We start from the raw sequence: 26,059 nt of genomic DNA, 5'->3' as shown, positions 1-26,059 counted from the left end.
CGTGTTGAAAGAATCAGGAGTCTATCACAGGGATTCCCTTACCAATCATTCCATTGGTCAAGATGAATATTTTGCATTTGCAGTGAGTTGGAGATGAATGATGGGGGAAGAAAAGGAAACGGCCTTAGCAGAGTTGGGACATACTGAGGGAGGCAACAGTAGGAATGGACAGCTCGTTGTTCAGAGATGATCAGTCCTGATAAAGGATTCTCCCATGACTTGGATGCTGCAAAAGAAGTACAGAAGTTTTGCTCAGTTTGCCGGTGAGCAGTGACCTTTGTTTGTGCAATAGTATAGTACATACCATTTGTTCCCTTGATAAGGACAGGGAGGGACTTAACCGTGCTGTGCACTGGGGGCTCAGAAAATCCCTTTAAAACCCAGAGGAACCAGGGACTGTGCTTGCTTTTGCACTTTGCTTGATTACCAAGCCAACCTGGGACAATGTTCCGGCTTTTCAGCCAGACAAAGCGTTGCTTGCAGGTGAAACGGGGATTGCAGACATCGCTTTGCTCGGTTCATTTTCCTGCAGCAGTACCACAGAGCAGGTAGGTTGGGGGCAGGGGGAACTCTGGGCAATCCTGACAACTTCAAGGCTATATAATGGCCCTTTATAATAGCCCTATATACAAGGCTATATAATGGCCCTTAAAACAGACCATCTAGCCGTCTCCTGCTTACAAAGTTTGACTCGAGAAAAATGCTTGAACAATAACGCACCTTGCAGTCTGGGTTAGCTAAGGTCAGCAGACTGATATTTTCTCTAAAAACTTGGAAAATGGAAAACTGGCCATCTCAAAAACCCCTTCTTTCTTTCTGCTGTTTTTCTTTGTGCGTTATGCCTTCCAAACCTGCTATCAATTTTTGTTGCTTTCTTCAGAGTTTCTCCAGTTTGGCAAACTTGGTACATGAAAGGAGTGCAGAACAGCCTTGGGCCATATCAATGCATGTAAGGGGTAGGCCAAGTGTGTCCCAGGCTATTCCAATGATGAACGCCAATCCCTGGGCAATTCTGTTCACCACTAGGAAGCCACTGGCTTCTGACCTGGGCGACAGAAACACCGACAGCATTCAGGTCTGGCGTCTTAAGATGTGTGAGAAGGACAGCACAGGTCTTTTTCAACCGGTTCTTTCTAGCTAGAAAACACCCTGAAGTTTTGCTAAACGTTTTGCCCAGTACATCTAATGGATTAACAAGAGTTTCTTTAACTGAATGACAGCTTTAATGGTCAGGGTTTAATATTTTATGCATTTGAGTTGACTGATTAATTAGCCAATTAGCAGTCCAATCCCAAGCAGAGTTACATCCTTTTAAGTCCATTGAAATCAATAGGCTTAGAAAAATGTAACTCTGTTTAAGGCTGCACTATCCAAAGTGGCTTACATTGTTTTCCTCTCCTCCATTTTATCTTCACAACAACCCTGTCAGGTATGTGTGTGTCTGGCTTAAGCTTCCATGGCTGAGTGGGGATTCGAACCAGGTATCTCCAATCCTAGTCCGACACCCTAACACTGGCTCTTAATAGCACGTGTATTGCAGTAGGTGCCATCTAAAGAAAGCATCTGACGAAGAGAGCTGCGGTTCTTGAAAGCTTATGCTACAATAAAGTTGGTTAGTCTTAAAGGAGCTACTGGACTCTTTACTATTTAGCAATTACAGACTAAAATGGCTAACTCCTCTGGATCTAAAGAAAGGAGCGTCTTTCTATGTGTGAGAGAAGGGGGAATCCCTCTTCTATGGGCCAAATCACAGATAGAAATGGAATGACTCTATTAAGGGCCAACTCACATGGGATACTGTTGTGATAAGATCACTCTGTTGCACTTCAAAACCAGCATATGAGCTCCAAACTGAATGAGAGCAGCAATGCTAAGAAGGAGGTGTGTGTAACTTGCCCCCTCAAAACTGCTATTAAATGAGTGAAGAAGGGGACGTGCAGGTACCACATCTATATCATAGTGCCACCGCACTGATCAGATGTGTAATTTTAAAAGAAAACAATCCAACTGGAGATCCCTGTGTCTGCCACCAGGTTTGTTTACAACTCTCTGTATTAAAAATCATGATATCTCCTGCCCAGTGAACTGAGGGCACCTTTTGAGTCCATCACACAGTTACTCTAATCACAGTTATCCTAATCAGTTACTCTAATCAATTACTCGAATCGATTAATAAACTAAATAATACAGGTCTATTTTTTATGCCTGAAACTCTACCATTCCTCTTCATGGGTCATTCCTACAGGAGTCACGTGAATTTCTTTTTCTTTCATAACACTTTCCTTACATAATTCTGTATACCAGTGCTCTTTTAGGAAGGAAAGATGCGACATCTGAATCCGCCTTAGAACAGATTAATTGTGGGACATATTAATGAATGTGACAATTGGCAGAGGAACAGAAGAGTGTAAGAACTGCGTGGAGGTGACAACATGAGTCAAGTTTGAAAGAAATGCCCTTTGGCCCCAATCCTCAGTCCGGTCCAGCAATGTTGACATAGTACTGGCCTAACTCTGTATTAAACATTAACCTCTACAGCCAATCTATGAGATTTAGAGACAGGAAGATGGTTTTAGGATTAGGATATGAAATGAAAGGAGGTAACTGAGGATGGGAGGGGTAACCATATAGACTATTTGTCAAGAGGCAGCTAGATCTGTGAGGCTATGGAAGAGGGATATTAACAGGAAGGAACAGAGCTCGGATCGGTCAGGGTGCCCGAAAGCGATTGCTCCCAGGGCATGAGATAGAGGGAGAGAAGGAGATGCAAGAGTTGGCCTTATGTCATTCAGCAGTCTCAGGCAAGTCATTTTCTCTACCCATCTCTAAAATGAGAACAAGTGAGCTACACAAGAGAGCTACGGAAAGTACTTGCATTCTGCACTTTCCTTCCTCTGTGATGGAGTGTGATCCTCTGGCACCAGCTGCGATGAAAGTCAAAGAGCTCTGTTGTTGAAAGCCGGGATGACCACTAGGAAAAAGCTACCATCCAGGATTTGATCCTGAATGAAGATGGCTTGATGAAGGTGGTGGGGAGATAACCCAATCCATATCATAGCTGTGCCCACTAAGATTCTCCACACATCAGTTGGTGGAAAGGGGTGATGGAGGCATCATAGGCTATTGTGATTCTGTCCTCCTTACAGCTCCAAAATTTGAAGGTCTCAGGGATTCTGTTAGTGTATCGTCCATCCACTGGGTCACAGCTTTCCCTTCTTGAGTTGACCAAGCTGGTCTCGGATTGGTGAGGTAAACCCACAGATTATTGTTCTGGGGATCTTAACCTTCACAATTGGATTGATATAATGGCTATGATCACCATGATGACAAACTATAGTTAGATACCTGGTCCCAACACATCTGGAGAACCAGTGTGGTGCAGTGGTTAGTGTGTCAGACTAGGATCTGGGATACCCTGGTTTGAAGTCCCATTCCATCTTGGAAGCTTGCTGGGTGATTGGATGACCTTGGGCGAGTCACACACACTCAGCCTTACATACCTCACAGGGTTCTGGGGAAGATAAAATGGGGGAGAGAATAATGGAAGCTGCTTTGGGTCCCTATGGGGGAGAAAGGCAGCATATAAATGAAGTAAAAATAAAGATAAAATAAATAAAATTTAAAATGAAACAAAGAATGACGCCTACCAGCTTAGTTCCAGAGCTGTAGAGAGCTTTAAGTAAGGCCCGGCCTAGAACTCCTCCAGTTTCTGGTACCCTGGAACTGTACTAAAACATGAGGTAAACTCTTGAATATGACAGCCTTCATAAAGAATCTCTCCTCTCCGCTTCCCTGGCAGGTTCTCTACAACATCTAGCCCTACCCAGGCCCAGACCGTCTCCTCATGGCCCAAGGATGTGGGCATCCTTGCTCTCGAGGTGTATTTCCCTTCCCAGTACGTAGACCAGGTTGAGCTGGAGAAATATGATGGGGTCGAGGCAGGGAAGTATACCATCGGCCTAGGCCAGAAGCAGATGGGCTTCTGTGCTGCTCACGAGGACATCAACTCCCTGTGCCTGACAGTGGTAAACCGTCTGGTGGAGAGAAACAGTGTTTCCTGGGACTCCATTGGCCGGCTGGAGGTCGGCACCGAGACCATCATCGACAAATCCAAAGCTGTCAAGACTGTACTGATGCAGCTGTTTGAGGATTCTGGGAACACCGATGTTGAAGGAATCGATACCACCAACGCCTGCTATGGAGGCACCGCTTCCCTCTTCAATGCAGCTGACTGGGTGGAATCCAGCTCCTGGGATGGTAAGTGATTCCTGATTGGGCCTGGCTTGGCTCTTTCAGTGGCACAGACAGCCTGTATCTTGTGGCTTAGACGTGTCCTCTGAAATCCGGGCTGGGTCTCCAGCCAAGCCACCCACCCCCTTACACTCCAGGGAATGTTTAGGTGGGTAGCTATGTTGGTCTGCAGTAGAACAGCAGTATGGATGTGAAAGTTGGACAGTGAAGAAAGCTGACAGAAAGAAAATTGATTCATTTGAAATGTGGTGCTAGAGGAGAGTTTTGTGGGTACCATAGACAGCCGAGAAGACAAATAAGCGGGCACTAGATCAAATCAAGCCTGAATTCTCCCTAGAAGCTAAAATGACAAAACTGAGGCTATTGTACTTTGGTCACATTATGAGAAGACAAAATTCTCCAGAAAAGTTAATAATGCTAGGAAAAGTGGAAGGCAGTAGGAAAAGAGGAAGACCTAAATCGAGATGGCTTGACTCAATCAAAGAAGCCACGTCCTCCAGTTTGCAAAATCTGAGCAAGAATGATGGGATGTTTTGAAGGTCTTTCATTCATAGGGTCACCATAGGTCAAAGGCGACTTGATGGCATATATCACAGAGAGAGAGAGAGAGAGAGAGAGAATAGCAGTATTTGAGTCCAATGGCACCTCAAACAAGATTTTTAGGGTTGTAAGCATTTGGGAGTCAGAGCTCCCTTTCTGAAGGGTGTAAGCTTTTGAGAGTCAGAGCTCCCGAAATACACTCTGCACATGCTCAGAAGCAGTTTCAGGTAGATAGCCTGCACTGGTCTGCTGTAGAAGAGCAGGATTTGAGTCCAGGGGCACCTCAGAGACCAACAATATTTTCTGGCTGTAAGGTTTCGGGAGTCAGAGCTCCCTGTCTGCAGAAGGGAGGTCTGACTCTTGAAAGCTTACACTCTGAAAATCTTGCTCATCTCTGAGGTGCCCCTGGACTCAAATCCTGCCACTCCAGGGAATGGCTCACTCCCAGTCATTAGTAGCATCCCCTCCAGGGTCTGTGCTACTGCCAGCCGGGTGCAAGCCAAGCCACTGCAGTGTGCGAAGAAACCAGAATAAAATAAATTGGCTGATTCCCTCTCCCTGTGAACTTTTCTAGCTAAAAGCCAGCATGTTTAGTAGTTAGAGTGTTGGACTAGGATCTGGGAGACCCAGGCTTAAATCCCCATTCTGCCTTGAATGCTTGCTGGGTGATATTGGGCTATTGTCACATACTGTCAACCTAACCTACCTCGCAAGGTTGATGTGAGGATAATAGGAACAGGAGAAATTTTTAAGATGCTTGGAGTCTCCATTGGGGAGAAAAGTGGGGTTTAAATGAAGCAATTAAATAAACAAACAAATAAATAGATTCATTGTTGAGGGTCTGCAGGGGAAATCTTCTAGGACTGGAAATGGAGAACAGGGGGAGTTTGAGGGAACGAAAGGGCGAATTTACAAACTTTTACACACACAATTCAATTCATTTATAAAGCATCAGAGCCAACATTTAAGTACAGAAGTTGCCTTTCCCCACTGTTTTTTTTTTGCCTTAGACAATCTTCATTTGCCTTGTTTTCCAGTTCAGTAATCCTAGTCCTATAGCTTTGTTTATTGGAGGCGCTTGCTGTCTGATTGAATTGTTTTTCATATTTTGTAATCTGCCTTATTTCTTATTGACATTATTTATAGTCTGCCTTTCTCACTGACACTCAAGAAGGATTATACCATGTAATTTAGTATGATTAATAGCTGGGACATGAACAACAGGGTATAGAGTGCATTCAATAAACAATAAGGTATAGATTGCAGAAACTTAAAAACAAGCAGAAATCTGATATAGCGTTGAAACAAACATAAGCAATTTGACATGACATATTAAATGACGTGGAAGTAACCCAGTAGGACTATATTTACAGTAACAGACAGTGCACAGTAGTATGAGATCCAGAGGAGTTAGCCATGTTAGTCTGTGGAGTTAAAAGGCCATGACATTCAAGAAGTACAGTTTGTCACAGAAGCACCAGAGCCATTCACCACATGGTGTCAGGTTAATAACAGCAACAACAACAACTGTGCTTTTGTAGATAGATTAATGCCCAACTCAGAGCAGAGAACAAAGGCAGTGTGATTATTATCCCCACAATACAGCCGGGGCTGAGAGGAGTGGCTTACCCAAGGTCACCTGATCAGCTCATGGCAGTAGTGGGATTCCAACTGGCAGAATGCTGGCTTGCAACCCAACTACTTAACCATTGCGCTGTGGCAGAACAATTAGCATCTATGCCTGTTATTTAGATGCTTATACTACGTTTCTCACCAATGGGGATCCAAAGTGGCATATAACATCATTGTCATATTGCAAAGATGATGCTAGGCTGTCTTATCCAGTGAGGCTGATCTTTTATGTTCTCATGGGCTGTGCATAAACAAAATTGAGGAAATTGGTATACGGAGGTTCTAAAGGGCTTTTGTGCTTCACAATATCATAATTTTTCATATGCTCCCTTTTAAGTTTACCCTTTTTCCTGCAAAGACTTCTTGTGATTCTTGACTTGAGGAAAAACAGCATTTGAAACTTCTTACAGTGCCTGATTCTGATGGGTTATACATTGGAGGAGTGGCTCAGCATCTTGAAAGAGCACGTTTGCAGCATGTAAGGGCTCTAGCAATCCTGAGCGGGTCTACTCTGAAGTAAGTCCCATGTTATTCAATGGGACTTACTCCCATTCCTGGGCTATTTCAGCAGTCCTTTGCAGCGTCTCTGTTGCCTGGGAGCTTTCACAATGAGACGGCTGTCCTTAAGGTCATTGGAAATCTCATAGAACTCACTGAGAGTTGGTGGTGAAAATACCATCAAGTCTCAGGCAATCTGTGGTGACCATTCTTGGGGTTTTCTAGAGAAGAGGCTAACAGAGATGGTTTGCCATTGCCTGCCTCTGCACAGTGACTCTGGACTTCCCCCATCCAAGCACTCACCAGGGCCGACCCTGCTTAGCTTCCAAGATCTGATGAGACTGGGCAAGCCTGACTCATCCAGGTCAAGACCAACAAGAAATTTCTCAATAAATATGTTTAGGACTGGGCTTTCTGAGAGGTTCCAACCAAGTTTTTTATATTAAGAGTGTTATTTATTACCATTGCCATTGCCATTGCCATTGCCATTGCCATTGCCATTGCCATTGCCATTGCCATTGCCATTGCCATTATCATTATCATTATCATTATCATTATCATTGAAAACATTTATAAGCCTGCCTTTCTCCCAGGCAACTGAGACCCCAAAGGGGTACACATTAAAAATCATATAAATCACACAAAGCTTTCAGTAGAAAAGAGCAAGAGACCAGTAGCACCTATAAGACTGACAAAATTTATTGTAGGGTATAAGCTTTCGTGAGACACAGCTCACTTCTTCAGATACAGCTGGAATGTGAGTCAAAATTCAAAGCTCAACTCAGACACTTATCTTAAAGCTGGGTAAAAGCAAGAGCAAGGCACTGGTGTGTCTGCTCAGGATGCCATCTTCCTCTGTTTGTTTTTAGCTGATGTGATGTAAGGTTTTGTAAACTTGTGATGGCCTATGGCTAAAAACAATAAATTTACTTACTAGAATGTGAGTCCATCTGTCCTTATATTTTGGAGAGTGGAGTGGAAATATAAGGACAGATGGACTCACATTCTAGCTGTATCTGAAGAAGTGTCATGAGAAGAAGTGTCTCATGAAAGCTCATACCCTACAATAGATTTTGTTAGTCTTATAGTTGCTACTGGCCTCTTGGTCTTTTGTACTACTATGAACAGACTAACACAGCTCTTACAGTATCCATTTTTTAGTAACCACACTGAATATTTTTGCTATGAAGCATTATTATCTGGAGATGACAGTGCTGTGAGAAAAAATGGGGTTAAACCCCCCTCAAGAAGGCTGCTGATGGGGGAGGAACCCAGCCGGGCTCCACGACTCCCCCTCGGTGCACCGCTCAGGTTCCCTCTCACCAAGGCAATAGATTATGTAGACTAAATAACCTAGCTGACCCTATCTCAAGAAAGTACACTCTGTACAAACAGGTATGATGCTTAACCAAAATCTAAAAGTTTATTGAATATATGTCAGAGATTATAATGCAAACCATAGAAAAAGAAACAGCTTAACACTAAGACTTTAAGGTATATCTATATAGATTTAAAGACTTTAAGGCTAAAGGTACCAACACGCTATTTGATCCTTCTCCCTCCTGAATCAAAAGCTTTCAGGCTACCTAGCCAGCAGCTTGGAGAACTTCCTAGAAGTCTCCTTGCCTATTGGCAAGTGTAGCAGTGAGGGGATCTCAGCTCCTCCCTTTTATGGACCCGAGTCGGGGTGTTGTGTACACAAAGCTGCTATCAGCGGGTCCATCCTTTTTCAAGGATCAAATGGACCCCTAAATCTAAAACATCCTCTACCAGCTAGAGAAAGGAATTTCACACTCTGCCAGCTCAGGCTCCATTTATGTTCTTCAAAACAAGATAGAGATGTCCTAAAACCCATCTATCTCAATGGCCCACTATAATTTAGAGGCAAGGCTAAAGACCTCGCATACCACTTGATGCCAATTGGTGCTAATTAACTTCATCCCAGAAAATGAAACTCCGGCCAGCCTTCAGCGGATTTTACAGAAACGAAAGTTAGAAGACTCCCACTGAGGCTTTTAGGGGGGTTTTTTTCCCCACAGAGCCTGAGCTGTATTCATGTTACCTATGGCCTGGTCTCAGAACCAAACTCTAAAATCCTACCTCAGACAAACAGACAGACTGCTATGAATATTAAGTTAGATCCAACTAGCTTTTCTGCTGATGAAAAGAAGTAGGCAAAATGGCTGTTCTGGGGATTAGAAAGCTACGTGGACCATGTGGGACGGAGGCTGTAATGAGGGCTGAGAATGAGAGAAAAAGCTGGTTGGATCCAATCCATTACACATAACATTAAAAGTGCTTTCTTTGGGGGAGGATTCACTTTTAGAAACATAATAAACAAGAGCTACCTTTTAGTTCTCTTGCTGCAGCCCCAACTCACTTTGGTGTTTGACCGAGGGTTTATTGAAAACCATTGTGGAACAGAAGATAAAATGTTGGACTTTGAGTTCAGTGAGGACTTCATGGCATGGCCTTCGACAAGTCGTGCACTCCCCACCCCCACCCCCTCACCTCTCTGACTCACAGCCTCTCAGCTGGAGAAAATAACCTGTTTTCATGTGGCTTAAGTGGCTGAGGTATCCAAGGGGAAACACAGGCAGGCAAGAGGGGGCAACGATAAAGGGGGAGGGGAATATGAGGTGTGAGGGGCAGCAATGGAGACATGTTGCAGTAGTTATATTGTAAGCTTCTTTGGGCATGGTCCTGTCTTTTACATTAAATGATTTTTAAATTATTTATTATATATTTATTATATATTTATTAGATATGTATACCCTGCTTTCCTCCTCAAGATAGCTTACAACCAGGGCTTTTTTTCATCTGGAACGTGGTGGAATGGAGTTCTGGAACCTCTTGAAAATAGTCACATGGTCGGTGGCCCCGCCCCCTGATCTCCAGACAGAGGGGAGTTTAGATTGCCCTCCACACTGCCGAGTGGCGCGGAGGGCAATCTAAACTCCCCTCTGTCTGGAGATCAGGGGGCGGGGCCACCATCCGTGTGACCATTTTCTCTGAGGGCAACCCACTGAGTTCCACCACCTCTTTTCCCGGAAAAAAAGCCTTGCTTACATTATTCTCCCTCCTCCATTTTATCTTCACAACAGCACGGTGAGGTAGCTTAGGCTGAGAGTGACTGGCCTATGGTCACTTGGCAGGCTTCCATGGCAGAGTGAGGATTTGAAACTGAGTCTCTCAAGTTGTAGTCTGACACTCTAACCACTCTATCACACTGGCTTTCATTAAGAAGTTCAACCAGCGGGGTCTCAATATTACAAATACCATGATAACATGCTGTGTACAGTGATGATACTATAGAAAGTGACAACTCACTTTGACTCGATTGTGCCTCGAAATCTACAAGTCAGCTCTCAAGTCTGATTCCTTTTATAGTAGAAAGCTGGGTGCCTGCCTGCTTTCTGCTTCATCTTCAAGCTCTGAAAATGCTTTCCCCATGACAGGACGCTATGCCTTGGTGGTCTGTGGGGACATCGCCGTCTACGCTACAGGGAATGCTCGGCCGACAGGTGGGGCAGGAGCGGTAGCTATGCTGGTTGGACCAGATGCTCCTCTGACTTTGGAGAGAGGTTGGTATCCAAATTCTGATTTAACAGCTGTACTCTTTGAAAAGCCAGGGATTCCACAAACCATTTCATTGCTGTTTTTGAGGTACTCAAACATGACATTCATCTGCATTCTCTGAAGGAGGCGGATTGGTGGCAGGAGACACTGTTACTTTGTAAACAGTAATAAATTGGGGGTGACCACGATTCTTTTTGCGACAGTGCATACATGATGCCGGCTACATACCAAGCCAGATCCATGGTATTGTGGACAATTGTAGCACAAGAAAGTAAAAAATATGAGTGCCCTGAAAGTACATGGACTCTACAGACTAGCTCATTGGCAGATTTACAAGATAGCAACCCAAAGAGGGAATTCTGTCAGGCTTTGTAAGCCCTGCTGTATACACAGGACTCAAATTAACTGTGCATGAATTAATACATTCAAATGCGCTGGGCCAGGAGTTCTCAGAAGTCTTACGGGTGGGGTGGGAAAATACATCTGTGTCAGTAAAATGTATCCATTTCTCTCACAGATTTTCAGGAATGTGGAAGGCCTTAAAGAACTAGAGAGTTCAGCTTGTTTCATACAAAGCAGCAGACTTTATATCTGAGACAATGGGCCCTTTTAGGACTGAAAAATTAGTATGCTAATATTGTTTCAGAGTTCCTGCTTTGGTTTCATGCCCAAATCCATTCCACCTCGCCAGTGTCCTAGAGTTAAGAATCATCTTTTGTTTTCATTTTGGACAGGAACATCTTCTGGAATGATGTTGACCAAAATGGGGGAGGCAGAGTCAGCTGCAATGTATTTGAGATTTGGGTGAGGGTTTACTTTCAGATCAGAAAATCTGATGACCAAGAAAACTTACAGTGCGATACTAGACAAAGTAACACCCTTCTGAGTCCATTGAAGTAAATGTGCTTAAAAGGGTATAACGCTTTAGGATTTTATGGTTTAAATTCATTGCCTTACACGTTAGGAATCAAGTTCTGAATATGAATCAGAGGTTATTGGTGGTGATTTTGAGTTTATGAATCCGTAGCTTTGCTGAGACATAGTGAATCCAGCAATGCCAAATGCGGATTTGACATTTATTAAGATGGATATTTTCCATATCAGGGTAGTACAAGTTACGAAAAGGGATGGCTGTTTCTTGATTATACTGTCCACCCATTTACCTCAAGGACTGGGCAATCCATTTAGAAGAGGTGGTTTACTCGGCAAAGGGTCAGAATACACGTGATGAACTTCATGTGAAGAACACTTGATTGATCCCACAATCGTTGCTGGGAATGGTAGTAAAACCCCACCCCTCCGAGCAAAGTGGATTTTCTTGCAAAGAACAGCCGCTCAACTGAAGAGATTGTCTTTCAAAGAGATTCTCTCGAAGAGAGACTGATTCTTTTTCAAATATCTAATCAGCTGGTTTTGCTTCAGCTCAGAGATGGAGGTGGGGTGGGAGGAATCCAAGCTGCGATTCCCTGCTGGAAGCAGGGGGGGATTGGATTTCTCTCTCACTCGCTCGCAAAAACCTCAGCTTTTTTCCTCTCTTGTTACGCTGTTGTTCCCCACCCACCCCCATCCTCATAGGATTTTTGAAAGAGAGAAAGAGTGTGTGTGTGAAACTCCCCCCACCCTCCCCAGCTGAGAATCACGTTGAGGAGATGTTTTTTTAAACTACAATTCCCAGGGATCATTGCAGGATCCGACACTTGCCCATGTGTATCGTGTGTTTTGACCCAACTCCATTTTCGTCATTAACTAGCTGCTACAAGACAAACTATTTGCCAGGCACGCCTGTTAGTATTCTCATTACAATGGCAATTCCTTTAGGATATTTGATTTTGTGTAAAATTGTGTTACGTTCTGTATAAAATTATGTTATATTCTGGTAATTTAAATGCCATATTTATACAGAACACTTCAAGAAGGAAGAGCTAGGGTTGGTTGGAAATTGGAGAGCCAGTTTGGTGTAGTGGTTAAGAGCAGTGGGACTCTAATCTGGAGCACTGGATTTGATTCTTCACCCCTCTGCTTGAAGCCAGCTTGGGTGACCTTGGGCCAGGCGCAGCTTTTCCAGGGCTCTTTCAGCCCCATCCACTTCACAGGGTGATTGTTGTGAGGATAATAATAACATACTTCGTAAACTACTCTGAGTAGATATTAAGTTGTCCTGAAGGGCAGTATATAAATCGAATGTTGTTGTTGTTATGTCTTAAAAACTAGAAAAGACCTTTCTGCAAAGACGTGCTCTCCCAGGACCAAGCCTTTCTCGTCTGGTTTGTTCATGTTTATGGAGGATTGGCATCCTCCAGGTGGGACCTGGAGATCTCCCAGAATTACAATTGATCTCCAGACAACAGAGATAACTTCTCCTGGCTGCTCTGGAGGGTAGACTCTATGGCATTATACCCTGCTGAGGTCCCTCCCTTCCCCCAACCCTGCCCTCCCCAGGCTCCACCCCAAATCTCCAGGAAATATCCAACCTGGAATGGCAACCCAATATCTATGATGTGTCTTCAAGATGTGAGCTGGAACCCAGAGAAATCAGAAGCAGGCTCTTTCTAACTATGATTTCTGGATTCTAGATACGAAATCCCCATCAACCTAGCATAAACAATATAGTTTGCAAGTCTGCCATGATCACCACTGTTTATCTAACACAACCAGCCATTATTTCTCACGATGCTTAAATTCTGTTCCTCTATTTCTCTTTCCTTTATTAAAGTATACATTGTGTCTTTTGAGCTTTAAAATGCTGCTGGTCAAAGTGTTATTTATTATGTAAACGTTATTTTGAGGAGTTGTAGGATCTCAGAATGGGTAACACTGAAGAACAGACCTTGCCTTCAATCCAAAGTAATCACTGTATTTTACCTCAGGTTGGGTTTCCCTCCTGTTTAAATAAGAAGCTGACAGCGATTCTACCAAAGTCTAAGGGGTATAGATAACTTGTATTGAGTGCTTGTTAGCAGAAGTTTATATATATATACATATACACAGGCATCAGGATTTTTAAGTATTATAAGGAGGGCTTTTTTTTCCAGCTGGAATGCGGTGGAAAGGAGTTCCGGAACCTCTTGGAAATGGTCACATGGCTGGTGGCCCTGCTCCCTGATCTCCAGACAGAGGGGAGATCAGGGGGCGGGGCCACCAGCCATGTGACCATTTTCTCCAAGTGCAACCCACTGAGTTCCACCACCTCTGTTCCCAGAAAAAAAGCCCTGATCGTGAGGAGGGACTGAATCCTTGGTTTATGAGAGTGGCACGCTCAGGGTCTAATTACATAACGTATCATTCCTGAGTCCATCCTCAGGTCACCCCAGGGCCTGTTAATCAGATGTGAGCTGAGAATTCCCAACTGAAACCCAGTGGGGACTAATTTGGATTGAGGGTGTGGCACACTGTAGCCAGAGTTTAAGCCTCCCCTATGTTTTACCTTTTGTCAAACAGAAACAGCCCCAGGAAGCCCCAGTGGGGAAGCTTATGTGTACTCCTGCATCCCGCCAGCACATATAAGTTTACTCACTGGGGCAAATAGCAGCTTCCTGAGACCATTTCAGGTTGGGAAGACATCGTTAAGAGAGGAAAGCTTAAGCTCCATTTTTCCCTTTCACCATGGTCCCAAGCTGAATTGGCCCCCATGTTGCTGAGAATCCAGGGGTCAAACCACATGAGACAAAATACACTCAAATTACACTCAAATACACTTGAATTACAAAATACCCATGTAATTCGAGTGTATTTTGTCTTATGTGGTGAGACTCCAAGTTTCATTAAAAAAAAACTCTAGTGCACATCTGCTCAACATAGCCTAGGGATGGAACTGGGGATAATGTATCATATAGTTAGACATTCTGCATGTTTAGAGAGGTATCCTCTTCTGTTGTTTGGCAGAATATTGATTCAGCCTGGGTCTTATTCTCTTTCTCACTGTTTGTAAGAAAATCTGTGGCTTCTTCCTACCAAGGTCTCCGGGGGACCCACATGGAACACGTCTATGATTTCTACAAGCCAAACTTGGCTTCGGAATATCCTCTGGTGGATGGGCAGCTCTCCATCCAGTGTTATTTCCGAGCTCTGGATCGATGCTATGCCACATACCGCAAGAAGATTGAGAGCCAGTGGCAGAAAGGTCTGTATCAGAAGAGCAGGGAGCCATAAACCACTTCTTTCAGTGTCTTTTCCTACTTCTGAAGAAGGTGTCTGAAGAAGGGAGCTCTGACTCTCAAAAGCTTACACTCTGAAAATCTTGTTCATCTCTGAGGTGCCACTAGACTCAAATCCTGCTGTTCTGCTGCAGACCAACACAGCTACCCGCCTAAACTTTTCACACATCTGTCATGGTGGAGATGAGTCTCTACAGAGCATTTTGTACCAGGGGCTATGCGGTACACATTTGAGGAAGTTGTGCCTCTTGGGCATCAGCTGCTGTTTAAGGAAGTTCCTCGTCCATGGGAGAACAAGGAACTGCCCATTCAAGAGGCTCATGTTACACAATCCTGTGGGTTGGATCCAGACAGCATTTTCACTCAGTCTTGACCAATTCTCCTCATTATTACAATCATCATCCCACATAGCTTTTGTCCACTCAGGTCCCATGATCCCCAGCACAGCCTTTTTGGTGAGCCAGTTTGGTATAGTGGTTCAGAGCAGCAGGACTCTAATCTGGACAACCAGGTTTGATGCCCCACTCCTCCACTTGAAGCCATCCGGGTGACCTTGGGTCAGTCACAACTTCTCAGGGCTCTCTCAGCCCCACCCACCTCACAGGGTGATTGTCATGAGGATAATAACAACACATTTTGTAAATCACTCTGAGTGGGTGTTAAGTTGTCCTGAAGGGCAGTATATAAACAGAATGTTGTTGTTGTTATTTGGTGATCAAAGGAGACCCCTTCTCCCCTTTTCACCAGCAAAAAAGCTGGCTTTTTTCCAACCCTGCAAGCATAACTTACAATGTGTGTTTATGGTGGCACAGTATTAACTGAAAAGGTTCATTGCTGGCTAAATTGAGTTTGCCTAACAGCAATTTTGCTCATTCATGAGGAGCCATTTTGGATTTTTTGGCTTTTTGTAGTTATGGTGCCTCAGCATTTAATTACTGTGACAATGTGGCATCAGTCTGTACACACTCATGTCACAAAATCAAGCTCCCATCTTCTCCAAATCTCCAGACATTGTGGCTGGCCAACAGTTACACATGTGCCCTTTCTTCAAACTGTCAGGGAAATTCTCTGACAAGTAGAAGACAGAATGCGTGTAGCTCAAGGGCAAAGAAGGATGGAGGTCAACTCTGCCACTGAAGCAGAGATGGATGTGAGTCCCCTTGTTCTCAGGAGAAGAGGGCAGCCACATGGTGGTCCCCAAAACTGGGAGCAAAATCCCAACCTCTGGGGCTAGAAGAGTGGATCTGTCTCCCTGCCCTGCCTTATTTCTCCATTTCTTGCACTAGGGAAGGCAAGTGTCTGGTAAGGAAAGTGGAATGGTGGGCAGATAAGGTGAGGACAACCAAGGAAAGGTGGTGAGCAGTGGGCAATAGGGAAGGGAGACCTGACAGAATGAGCATACGGAAGAGGGATACGAGGGCTGGGGAGTAGGGAGGCAGAGGCAAGCAGGTGACTTGAGTTCAGGACGGTTTGGGAGCAGTGGGAAGGGAAGAGCAGGAAGCAACAGCAGCAGGAGGGTAACAGATTGTGCGGGGGTGAAGAACTTCCTCTCCTCAGTCCAGCACAGGTCACACAGACACATGAGAAGTCCTGGCTGAATGGCAGAGCATCCACTTTGCATGCAGGAACCAGGTTCAATCCACAGTATCTCCAGTTTAAAAAATTGGGTAGAAGGTGAAGTGAAAGACCTCAACCTGAGACCCTGGAAAAGACTGCCGGTCCAAGTAGACAATCTTGACCTTGATAGACGCAGGGTCTGACTTGGGATAAGGTGGCTTCACGTGTTTCCATTCTAGCGTGAGGTCTGTCCTTTTCTCCCATTTCTGCCATTGCTCTCTGTCTCTTCCCTGAGCGTGGTTGCCAAGCAGCTTTCCTCTTTCTAACTTTTCACAACTTTCTCCTCCGATGCAGCTGGGATTAACAAGCACTGTACTCTCGAAGACTTCCAGTTCATGATCTTCCACACGCCCTTCTGTAAGCTGGTGCAGAAGTCCCTGGCACGAGTTTTGCTAAATGATTTCTTGGCATCTCCCAAGGCTGATGCTGAGAGCGCCATCTACAAAGGATTGCAGGACTTCAGGTCAGTGAGGCCAGAGGAGTAGTACAGGTAGAAGGAGAATGATACAAACCTTGTAAAGGCGAACATTATTAATTTTTCCAGGCCAGTTTTGAACATTGAACTTGGGGCCAGGTGGACTTTCAGTTTGATCCAGCAGGGCAGTCTTTGTTCCTTTGTGCTACAGTCTACTGACCTTTGGAAGAGTTTTTCAGCACCATAGAATGAAGAGATTAGGATGGTCAGCTTTCTGGACATCACCACAAGGACTGTGGTGTGTGTGTGTGTTCATGTGTGTGAGAGAGAAAGAGAGAGGATATGTTGAGTTTGTGGAAAGAGTAGTTGATGCTATCACAAAATGGCTGCCATAAGACAAAAGTCAGTCACAAACTGGTTGCTATGTTGGGCTTGGGACTATGGCCAAGCCAAGGGTGCACCCACACACACCTGTGATACACCTGTCCAGAAGGTTCTCAGAGCTCAGGTACTCAGTCAGTGGGTAGGGAGTGATTTAAAGATCCCTATTTTATTCTGTTCCAGTCAAGATCCTTTGGCGGCTATCGGTGGGTGCCATGACACTTCTGGATAATATGGTGGGGATGATGTTATTATGATAGATGTTATTATGATCAGAAGCGAAACTGTTCCTAGGGCTTTGAGGACATTTCACAATCACAGTGATAAAAAATTTTCGTTTTCATCCCTAACTGAAAGACAGCCCAAGCTCACATCTCCACATTTGCAGACGTTCATTCCTTGGCTTCTAGCTTCTGCCTCCCCTGCAGCAAGACTTCAGCCAAATACTTGCCTTGCCATATAAAGCTCTATCTACACTGATAGTGCTGGAAAAATAAAAGACAAACTACAGATTCTGAATAGATGGTTGTGGGGCTGCCAACATTATCTAAGAGGATGTACTGGCTTAAATGTCATTACATAAAATTCAAATATAATAAAGAAAAGTACAGAGACTATTCTCAATAGCAATCATCCTTAATTTTGCTAAGCTAACACCTCTAATGACTAAGGAAACCAAGGTCCATGTTAAATCCTCAGGACGTGGTCCCAAAACTTGATGAATTCTAATTCAGCAGTTTCACACTGGAGTCCCACTTTGAAGTTTTTTTGCTGGAGAATGGTGCCACAGAGTGTCTTGGGAGGTTGAAACACCCCCCCCCCCGGGTTTCTGACTGTGGCCGTTTTCCATGGCCGAATCCACACTCACTCACCATCCGTTTATCTTGCACAGTTGTGGCAATCGGGTTCATTCTGCTACCATGCAGTGCATCTTCATATTCACCCTTCCATTGCATCTTTATGGCTCAATCAGTTCTCCACACGCCACTGAGTAAAGCGTCACAGTGGGCGGTTCCATCCTCCGCCGTCAAAATTGACGGCACTTGTCACTTGTTTTTTTTTAAAAGGTCAATTATCTGGTATACCGATATCTTGACTCCAGTGACCATTTCTTTTCCCGCACAAACCGCTGCTCACTACGGTTGGTTTACCGGTATACCGACCTTATGCACTGTGGAAAAAAAGGGGAGAAAATGGATTTCCGCCAATATCACGTGGTTTTGAGGGAAGGCGCAATAGTGGCACGGTGATGGCAGGGAACACACGGAATGGGAAAGCGTGTGAGTATCTGCATGAATAGTGCGCCGCTTGCGAAAAAGGCGCGGAAACAAAAAGGAAGTGTGGATTCGGCCCATGTCACAATAGTACAACCATATAAATGAACACATACACAGAGACCTACACAAAGGAATATTCATAAGGAGCATTTCCAGAGATGCTTGTCGTTCTGACTTTTCTTCCCTTTCAGGAATGTGAAGTTAGAAGACACTTACTCCAGCAAAGAGGTGGACAAAGCTTTCCAGAAGGCCAGCCAAGAGCTGTTCCGCCAGAAGACTCAACCTTCCCTCTTCCTCTCCGCTCGCAATGGCAACATGTACACACCATCAGTTTATGGCTGCCTCGCATCTCTCCTCGGGCAGTAAGTTGCACCCTTTCCTTCCTCCAGTGCCACAAGCCATGGCCACCTTGCTCGCTCCAGCAACAGGCGCTTCCCGTATGAATGTTGACATAGATGTTGCGAAAAAGGAATGATTGATGGCTTCAAGATAATAAATCTTGCTTATGCAGATGTCATGGCTTGCTGCAATGCAACACTCTATGGTTTAGCTCTCCCATTGCCAATATTTTACACCTTGGAATGATGGGAGTGCAGTTGGTTGCTTTTGCTCCTACCTGTCAATGGGATTCTTCTACCATCCAAAGGGCAAGAGGCAATGAACGAATTGCCATTGGCTTAAGATCTCAGTCCTCAGTTTGATGGGCTATTTCGCACAGCACATCTCACTCTTGTCCTTTCCAATCCCATTTATCTCCCTTATTTTTTGTGAGGATCATGACATTATCTGGGTGAACCTGCAGCCCCTTTCTCAAAGTAGGAGAGTTTCTTTGTAAGGGTGTGATTTTACAGGAACACAAATGTTTACCTTTATGGCAGTTTGTAGCTTTGTCTCAACTCTGAAGGATTGCTTAGTTGCAGCAAAAGGGTTTTTCTGTGCAGAAACTTTGACTTAACAGGCGCATTTGAATTGCTACAGGTACTCTGCCCAAAAGCTAGCAGGCTCCAGAATTGGGGTCTTCTCCTATGGCTCAGGCCTGGCGGCCAGCATGTTCTCCCTGAAGGTGTCAGAGAATTCTGCTCCAGGTGAGTTGAGTTCCCTCTTGAAGGGCTTTGTAAATGATCTCCAGTTCCTTGACTTGAGCCCTGTAACTGATGGGTAGCCAATGGAGTGATTGCAGAATGGGAGTAATACACATGCTCTGCCTAGATCCTGATAACAGTTGAGCTTCTGCACTCTGCTCCATCTGGAACCTCCAAGTTAACTTTGAGGGGAGAGCTATGTAAAGTGCATTACATTAGTCTAGTCTCATGTGAACATGGCATGAATCCTGGTGGCCAGATAAGATTGCCAAGTCCCTTGACTTCCCCAGTGGGAGATTGGGAACCTGGCACCTACCTCACTGCTGCCCCGGGTCCTGGCTTCACACGCACAGGAAGTGACATCATCTCATGGGTCAAAGGGCAGCCTGGGAGTGCTCCCGCACTCACCAAGGTCTGGTGCAGGGCATGATTTGGCCTGAAACAGGCCCGCTGCAGGGCGCGTTTCAGGCTGCTGTGAATGTCACACCACCTGGGTGGGGGGCCGGGGAGCACACATACACCCTGCCAGCCAAGTAAGTGGGCATGGGGCGGGGGAGGATGGGAGCAGAGGATCCCCTGCCTTGGGTGGGGGAATGGCACCCCTATGTCCAGATCAGCCGGTCAAGGTAGACAGCCATCTTCCAGGCTAGACTGAGTTGGGAGACAGCTGCATTAACTTGCTTCTCCAGCAGAAATGCTGTATCCAGTATAACCCCTAGGCTCTTAACCAAATCAGCAAGGGTCAACTGAACCCCATCAAAAGTGGGGAGCACAAAGTTCTTCAAGATCTCCACCTTCCCAACCAGCATCACTTCCTTCTTGCCTGGGTTCAGTTTCAGTTTGTTTGCTTTCAGCCATTTGACCGCAGCTGTCAGGCAGCAACTCAGAACCTCTGCTGCATCACCAGGAGAATTGGATAGTGAGGTAGAAAACTTGATGGTGGTGGTGGAAAGGGCCATCAAGTCATAGCTGACATGGTGACCCCCCCCCCTGGGTTTTTCAAGGCAAGAGACTAATAGAGGTGGCTTGCCATTGCCTGTCTCAGCAACCCTGGTCTTCCTTGGAGGTCTCCCATCCAATCACTAACCAAGGCCGACCCTGCTTAGCTTTCAAGATCTGGCGAGACCAGGCTTGCCTGGGCTATCCAGATCAGGGCATAGAGCTGGGTGTCATACACATATTGATGACATCCAGTTCCAAAATTATGAATGATTTCTCCTAAAGGCTTTACATTGAGGTTGAATAGCATGGAGGATAAGATTGTGCCCTGTGGAACCTTTCAAGATAATTCCCGCAATGAAGATAGCTGGTCTCCAACAGCAACCCTTTGAGTCTTTTCAATGAGGAATGATTTAAACCAGTCCAGGGCACATGCTATGATACTTACTTCCGCCTTCAAATGCCTCATCAGGATGGCATGGTCTACTGTATCAAACAAGATGTGACTCTGGGAGTTGCATGAATAATGCTCCCTGTTGATGTTTTGTTAGTTAAAAGTTGATGGGGCACCCAGATTAGATTGGATTAGATTGGAAGAAGTGATTTAAGCCCCCCACCCACCCTGCTGCTGGTTTCCCAACCGGAAGGTCCCAAATAGCTGCTGTTTGCCCCTCTGAAACAAACATACAGAAATTCTAGCATTATGTTAGAAAGTTCAGACTACCAGAAAAGGAAGCCAAACTGCAATTTTTATATAGGACAAGCTCAATACCCGTGCTTCGCTACAGTATTTAACGACTTTAAATTCAGTTATAATACTTATGGGTATGTAACATTTTTTTGTTTGTGGGGTGGGGGGTGGGGTTTGAGTTGGTTTTGTAGTCTAATAGCATAGTACCCGAGCTTCACAAAGGTGTTTGAATAAAGTGAAGCGTGTTGAGAGAATGAGGTGTGGAATGTTGTGACCCCACCCCCAATCAGCCTGCATATGCAAATGACCTTGAAAGGCTGGCCCAATCAGGGAAGAGTGGCCAAGCTAGCAGTTGAAAAGGGTTCAAGCAGGCAGCAGTTTGCCAGCCACACAGGGAAGCTGTATCCCTTTGGGAAAACACATTTTACCCCTTTTTACCCCCTGGGGGGGCGAGTTTCTTATAATCACTTCTTAGTGGGTGTTTACATCATGAAAGGAATGTTCTCCCCAAATTTCATGTTTCTAGGTCTAGGCGTTTGGGCTGGGTGTTGATGAGTCAGTCAGGAAACTTGTCTTTATGTAGATTCTTCAGTGCTGTTACAGTCTTTGCTATGAGGTATAAAGAGTTTCCTGGCCCCATCCCTCATTTCCTAATTGAGTATTCCAGAGGTGCTGGGTAGCCTTAATAAAAGGTATTTCATGGATTTTGTATTTGGATTTCACTCAAATATGCTACCATTGCTACAGGCCTTCAACACCAGCCTTCCTTGCTGCTCCCTCCTCCTTTGCAAGGGTAAATTTGGGGAAAGGGGGAGAAAAGCAGTAGGAAGGGCTGGTAAAGAGCTTCCCCAGGTGTCCCAAAAGTTAGGGGAACTCAATCTCAGAAAAATCAATTTGATTATGAGGCAAGTCAAGGGAGTTTGCCCACCAACTTCTCCCAGTCGATCAGCCTCCCCTCGAACAAATCGAATGGCAACTTCAACAAAGACTGTAGAGAAATACGGTGAGAGTGTTCTGGGGCACTTTTCATGTGGCAAATCGGTGCTAGACTGGCAGTGCCATTTCTCCCATCTATGAAGATGCTGCCTGTAATGCCCCAAAGAGTGCTTTGGGGGTGTCATCTAGGATCCTCCGTAGATCCTCCCTAGGTTTAGTCACTTGAGAAAGCAAACCGAAGGTGTGGGTCGGACCAGGTAACTCATTGCCAATAAAGGAGTGGCCTGCAGTGGAAATTTTGTTATCCCAATGAAGGCCAAAGTCATTGGGGTCAAAGGAAAGATTTGATTTCTACGCTGGCATGTATGTGACCTCTGTTTTGCAGGCTCCCCTCTGGACAAGTTGGTATCCAGCCTTTCAGATTTGGGGGCTCGGTTGGAATCCCGTAAATGTGTCCCACCAGAGAAATTTGCTGAAATGATGAAGATCAGAGAGGACACTCATGATACGGGTGAGCACAAGATAGAGAGGACAAATTTAACTTTCCCTGAAGTATATATATGGCATCTACTCAGTATACCAGAGAATCTCAAGAGGATCTTCCCCGTCTTTACCAATCGATCCTACAATTGCTAAGCTTTGTGAGGAGATCCTTGGTAGCTTTACATGACAAAAAGATGGAATTGGCTTGGCTTTCCCAGCACACCAACTCCTCCATCTTTGAGGCACCAGAATACCAGGTTACCATGGGTCTCTGTCCTAGGTGTTTACAGGAGAACCGTAGTTTTCCTGAGGTATCTTCCTCAGCATCTTATGCTTTCACCTGAGCCATCTCTCATCAACAAACACAGTGGAAAAAAATCAATGCCCAGAGTCTACAAACTCTACCTACCCAATCCCCCTATACATACACACTTCTTACTGTCTTTCTTCAGTGGACCACACTCCTCATGGGTCAAGCGATGACCTGTTTCCAGGAACCTGGTACTTGGAACGAGTGGATGACAAGAACCGTAGGATGTATGCTCGTAGACCGCTGTAGCAGAAGAAGAAGCTGCCGTCCGGGTAGGTCGGGATCTTGGGCACGAGCTATTATGGAATAGAAGTATGAAGGACTGGGATGTCCCATCGTGAAATGGAGGGTAGCGTAACTTTTGACAAGGGGAGTACATGTCCTCCTGGCCGCAGTCTTTCCCTTCTCCAGGGACATCAAGAGAAACCTCTCTCTCTTGCTTCCTTTCAGACTGAGAAAAAATTGCCAGAGGCTGTAAGAAGGTCTGGGAAAACCCAGATTTTACTTTAATCTGTCCCATTAATGTTTAGCACCTTTTGTTTTCAAATGGCACAGCAGCTGCTATTAGCCCTGGGTCACATCACCCCAGATTTTCTTAGCCTAATCTGTTTGTGGCTGAAGGAAAAGGAACAAGTCCAGAGCAAGGCCAGTCAGAGCAAAGCAGTTGCTCATCTTCCCTCATTTTGAGGTGTTTTGTACTCTTTGATGTGTGCAAACTTTTTTTTAAAGCAAACCAGCTCCCCGCCACTCTAGCCTATGTTGCCTGAGCTGGTCTGTTGGGGCTGAATGAGGCGATGGCACTTCTTTTGGACAAAAACTGGACTAGATGATTTCTATAGTCCTTTCTAGCTTCCTCTTCATGACTCCATCATTGTGATATTTCATCCATTTGTGGGACTGGCCATGATTTCCTGGGTAGCAGGATTAAAAGGCTGACTTTGTCAGGCTCCTCGCTGTGGCCCAAGATACAGGAGCAGGCATGGCCAATGGGTAGGCCTTGAGAAGCCTGGGATCTTTCAGAACTTTAAGAAAGAGTAGTGGCCACCACCACAAAATGGCTGCCATGGATGGGAGGGGTAGGACTAATCACAAAATGGCAGCTGTAGACTGTGACTAAAGGTAGGCAGTTTCCAGGCCAAATGTCCTCCTGTGTTGAGGCCGCTGTTTCTGAAAAGGAGCTCCATGCAGATAGAAAGGTGATTCTTCTGAGACTTTAGCTGTTTGCATAGCAGAAGAGGTATTTGGGGCAAGAAGCAAGTAAGTAGCAGGAAATAATTTATCATGACACCCATGGGCACCCTGTTAGGGATCACTGCAGTGCTTTAAAACTGTAACTGAAGGTAATGGAGGGTCCACTGTTGTGTCTTTCTTGGAGAACTGGTGAATTAATCAGACTTCCTTTCTGTTCCCTCACAGATATTTGCATACAGAGACAAAGGTCATACCTTTACCATCAGGAAACACAAGCAAACTGTTTGAAGATGGCATCTGGGTCCCAGTAACATAGTAGAGTTTATGATGAGACCGATTGGCTTGCGTGTATTGCTGTGCTCCCTGGTTGTCTATGGAGGAGGAATCTACTTCTTCCTTTATCATCATTTTGGACTGCCTTCTTTGCTGAATTGTATGGGTACATTAAGTATGTTAACATTGATGGATAACAGGGGGAGTGGGAATTACTTCTGTGACAGTTCTATCCAATAAATACCACACCACACCCTCCCCCAACTGTGCACAAGTGCTTTGTTAGCTTAATTCTCTCCCCACCTCCTTTTTGGCTCTTTAGAGATTTTGGGTTTTGTACAGCTTGAAAGATGATAAAAGAATAAAACAGAAGGCAGAGCTGGACTGCATTTTATATCTGGTAACACTGGATAAATCTAAACAAAGGCAGACAATGTTGGGGTTTGATATCCATTGTGTAAAATCCTGTGTGTAAAAATTCCTGTTAGCTGACTCTGTTTCTTTTCTGCAAGCAGGCAGAGGAACTATGTTGAAATTTTACCAAGACAAGAACTGTTGCCATAGATATATAACCTTGCTTTCCTGTAGTTATCTATTGTAGCTAAATTCCTTCCCATATTCACTGTAGATAGATGAGGAGACTGGGAGGGGGGAATGGGGCTGTGCTTAAATGTCTATATATGTTGAGTATTGAGAATCAGATTTTATTCCTAACAAAGAACATTTTGGGATGCTGAACTGGGGATCGTCAATAAATCTTTAACTCATGAAGTCTTGGACTCTTGCAGTGAAGTTATTGAGATTCAACTAGCAGGTCCTTACACAATTCAACATAAGCAGTTTGAGAGTATTAACCATATATGACACCCAGAACAGTTCAACATGTCCCACTTTTTGGCACAATAGAGGCATGCCTTAGGTGTGGGCTGATCACATTTTCCTAGTTCTTGAGGTGGAACATTTGTTCCCGGAAAAAAAATGGATTCTTCCCAGAGATAACAGGAAAATGCTATGATAGCTGTGGAGTGGAATGCAGTATTTTTTAACTTGATGGCACTGGTAGCCAGGTCTGCTTGGACCCAGAGGTTTGATGAAGTAAGAGAAAGGAACTTTGGGCAACATTCCTGGATGATGACTGAAGCTACAAGTGACAAACGACACAGGTTGGACACTTGTCAGCTTCCCTCAAGTTTTGATGGGAAATGTAGGCATCCTGGTCTTGCAGCTTGGTTCTCTGACTGCTGTCCAATGGACTTTTCAACTGTCACATGTCCAACATTCTGCCAAGCTGCCTACATTTCCCATCAAAACTTGAGGGAAGCTGACAAGTGTCCAACCTGTGTCAGGCGTCACTTGTAGTTTGGCCCTAAGGTTCCATTCTGCAAAGCACCAGTGAAACAAGCCCAGTCCGTGGGATGGGGCCCAAAGAAGCAAGCCTCTTGTCATTTCAGTTTAAGCAACACCCAGCCAAAGCTTGTATCATATCATACAGTAATAGAGCGGTCCATCTCATGCAGCGGTCCTCAACTTTGTTGAACTTGTGGGCACTTTTGGAATTTTGAGAACAGGTAATAAGTGTCACAACAAAATAGCTGCCATGCAGGCGGGGTCCAATTATAAAATGTTGGGACATTCTGCCAAATATTGGGAGGTTCCAAGCCAAACCTCCTTCCACCAATGAAAACAACTAGTTCTGGATGGGTGCTCCACCTCGGTGATGTTTCCTGGGTTCTTCTTGACTCTTACCTCGATGGGTCCCCCCTCTGCTTCTCAAACCTGGGGAAATCAAATGCTTTATTTCCTATTTATT

The 26,059-nt window shown here is 44.9% G+C and overlaps 1 protein-coding gene across 1 annotated transcript; it reads left to right on the top strand.

The window, feature by feature from the left end:
- The first annotated feature begins 377 nt into the window (after positions 1-377).
- On the top strand, positions 378-24,440 carry HMGCS2 (3-hydroxy-3-methylglutaryl-CoA synthase 2). Its single transcript, XM_054981530.1, has 10 exons — positions 378-548; positions 3,800-4,257; positions 10,380-10,505; positions 14,456-14,620; positions 16,566-16,734; positions 18,536-18,706; positions 19,323-19,429; positions 22,378-22,503; positions 22,928-23,057; positions 24,202-24,440. Exons 1-9 carry the CDS (start codon positions 445-447, stop codon positions 23,032-23,034), a joined length of 1,533 nt encoding a protein of 510 aa, XP_054837505.1. The 5' UTR covers positions 378-444; the 3' UTR covers positions 23,035-23,057; positions 24,202-24,440.
- Positions 24,441-26,059: the final 1,619 nt, after the last annotated feature.

The sequence above is a fragment of the Eublepharis macularius genome, chromosome 5 (genome assembly GCF_028583425.1).
Source record: "Eublepharis macularius isolate TG4126 chromosome 5, MPM_Emac_v1.0, whole genome shotgun sequence".
In the NCBI taxonomy this organism is placed as follows: domain Eukaryota; kingdom Metazoa; phylum Chordata; class Lepidosauria; order Squamata; family Eublepharidae; genus Eublepharis; species Eublepharis macularius.
Note: the sequence above shows the minus strand (reverse complement) of the source record. Positions and strands in the feature narration are given on the sequence as shown.